Source organism: Morus notabilis, unplaced genomic scaffold (genome assembly GCF_000414095.1).
Source record: "Morus notabilis unplaced genomic scaffold, ASM41409v2 C11310896, whole genome shotgun sequence".
Taxonomy (NCBI): domain Eukaryota; kingdom Viridiplantae; phylum Streptophyta; class Magnoliopsida; order Rosales; family Moraceae; genus Morus; species Morus notabilis.
Genome location: NW_010384903.1, coordinates 1 through 777, shown reverse-complemented (window position 1 = coordinate 777; position 777 = coordinate 1). Strand labels below are relative to the sequence as shown.

The window sequence follows — 777 nt, the reverse complement described above, 5'->3', positions numbered from 1 at the left end:
AGGTTCAGCATAAATGATGTCGTCCAATCCTTGTTTCATAGCAAATTCAATTTCACTAGGATTTACGGTGAACCCGACAAGCTCTCCCTTCACCTCATGAGTAGTTGGAGCACATGCCATAATTATTGTGGGAACGGGTGCACTCGGCTTTCCAAAATCCGAAACCAATTCTAATAATTCAGCACCAATAGAATTTACCTACCACCACATATAAATAGTGAACAATAAAATATAAATTAGCTTAAAACTGAAAGAATGAAACCTACCCTGAAAGATCAACAATTTAAAAACCCAAGGCAAACCAAAAATAAAAAATTTGCATATGGTAACATCCCTATATATTTATTAGCTAATTACCTCGTCAAGCGTAATTGTTGTAGCAACAGCTGCTAAAACTTTATGTGCTTCCCTTACCTCCATTGTAGCACGGCCAAGTGCATCATTACGCATGATTAACTTAATGATATCAGAAGATGAATCGTCATCAAGCACGGCTATAAAATTTGCACTATCATTCAAAATTACATCCTTATGAAGAGTAAACTCATCATAACTAATCCCCAACTCTTTTAGCCTCTGAACCTGTATGCAATTTGAAAATGGATAAATTTAATAAATACTTCTCCAACTCTGCTAAATCTTTCACTTTCCCCTTCAAACTTCGAGACGTTAGGATAGTTAGTCCTTTCCGTCCATTGGCATTAATTTTAAGTTGATGCGGCTGCTAATTTACCTTGTTACAATCAATGTGTAAGAGAAAAGATGGTTCTGTTTATT

The 777-nt window shown here is 35.6% G+C and overlaps 1 protein-coding gene across 1 annotated transcript; it reads right to left on the bottom strand.

Annotated features, from left to right (window-relative positions):
• Window positions 1–9: 9 nt before the first annotated feature.
• LOC112094875 (stromal processing peptidase, chloroplastic-like) lies at window positions 10–582 on the bottom strand (the record flags this gene model as incomplete). The annotated part of the gene is made up of 2 exons (XM_024176584.1): window positions 10–198; window positions 358–582. Coding segments are annotated over 2 exons (414 nt in total), but the record flags the coding sequence as incomplete, so codon positions are not given.
• Window positions 583–777: the final 195 nt, after the last annotated feature.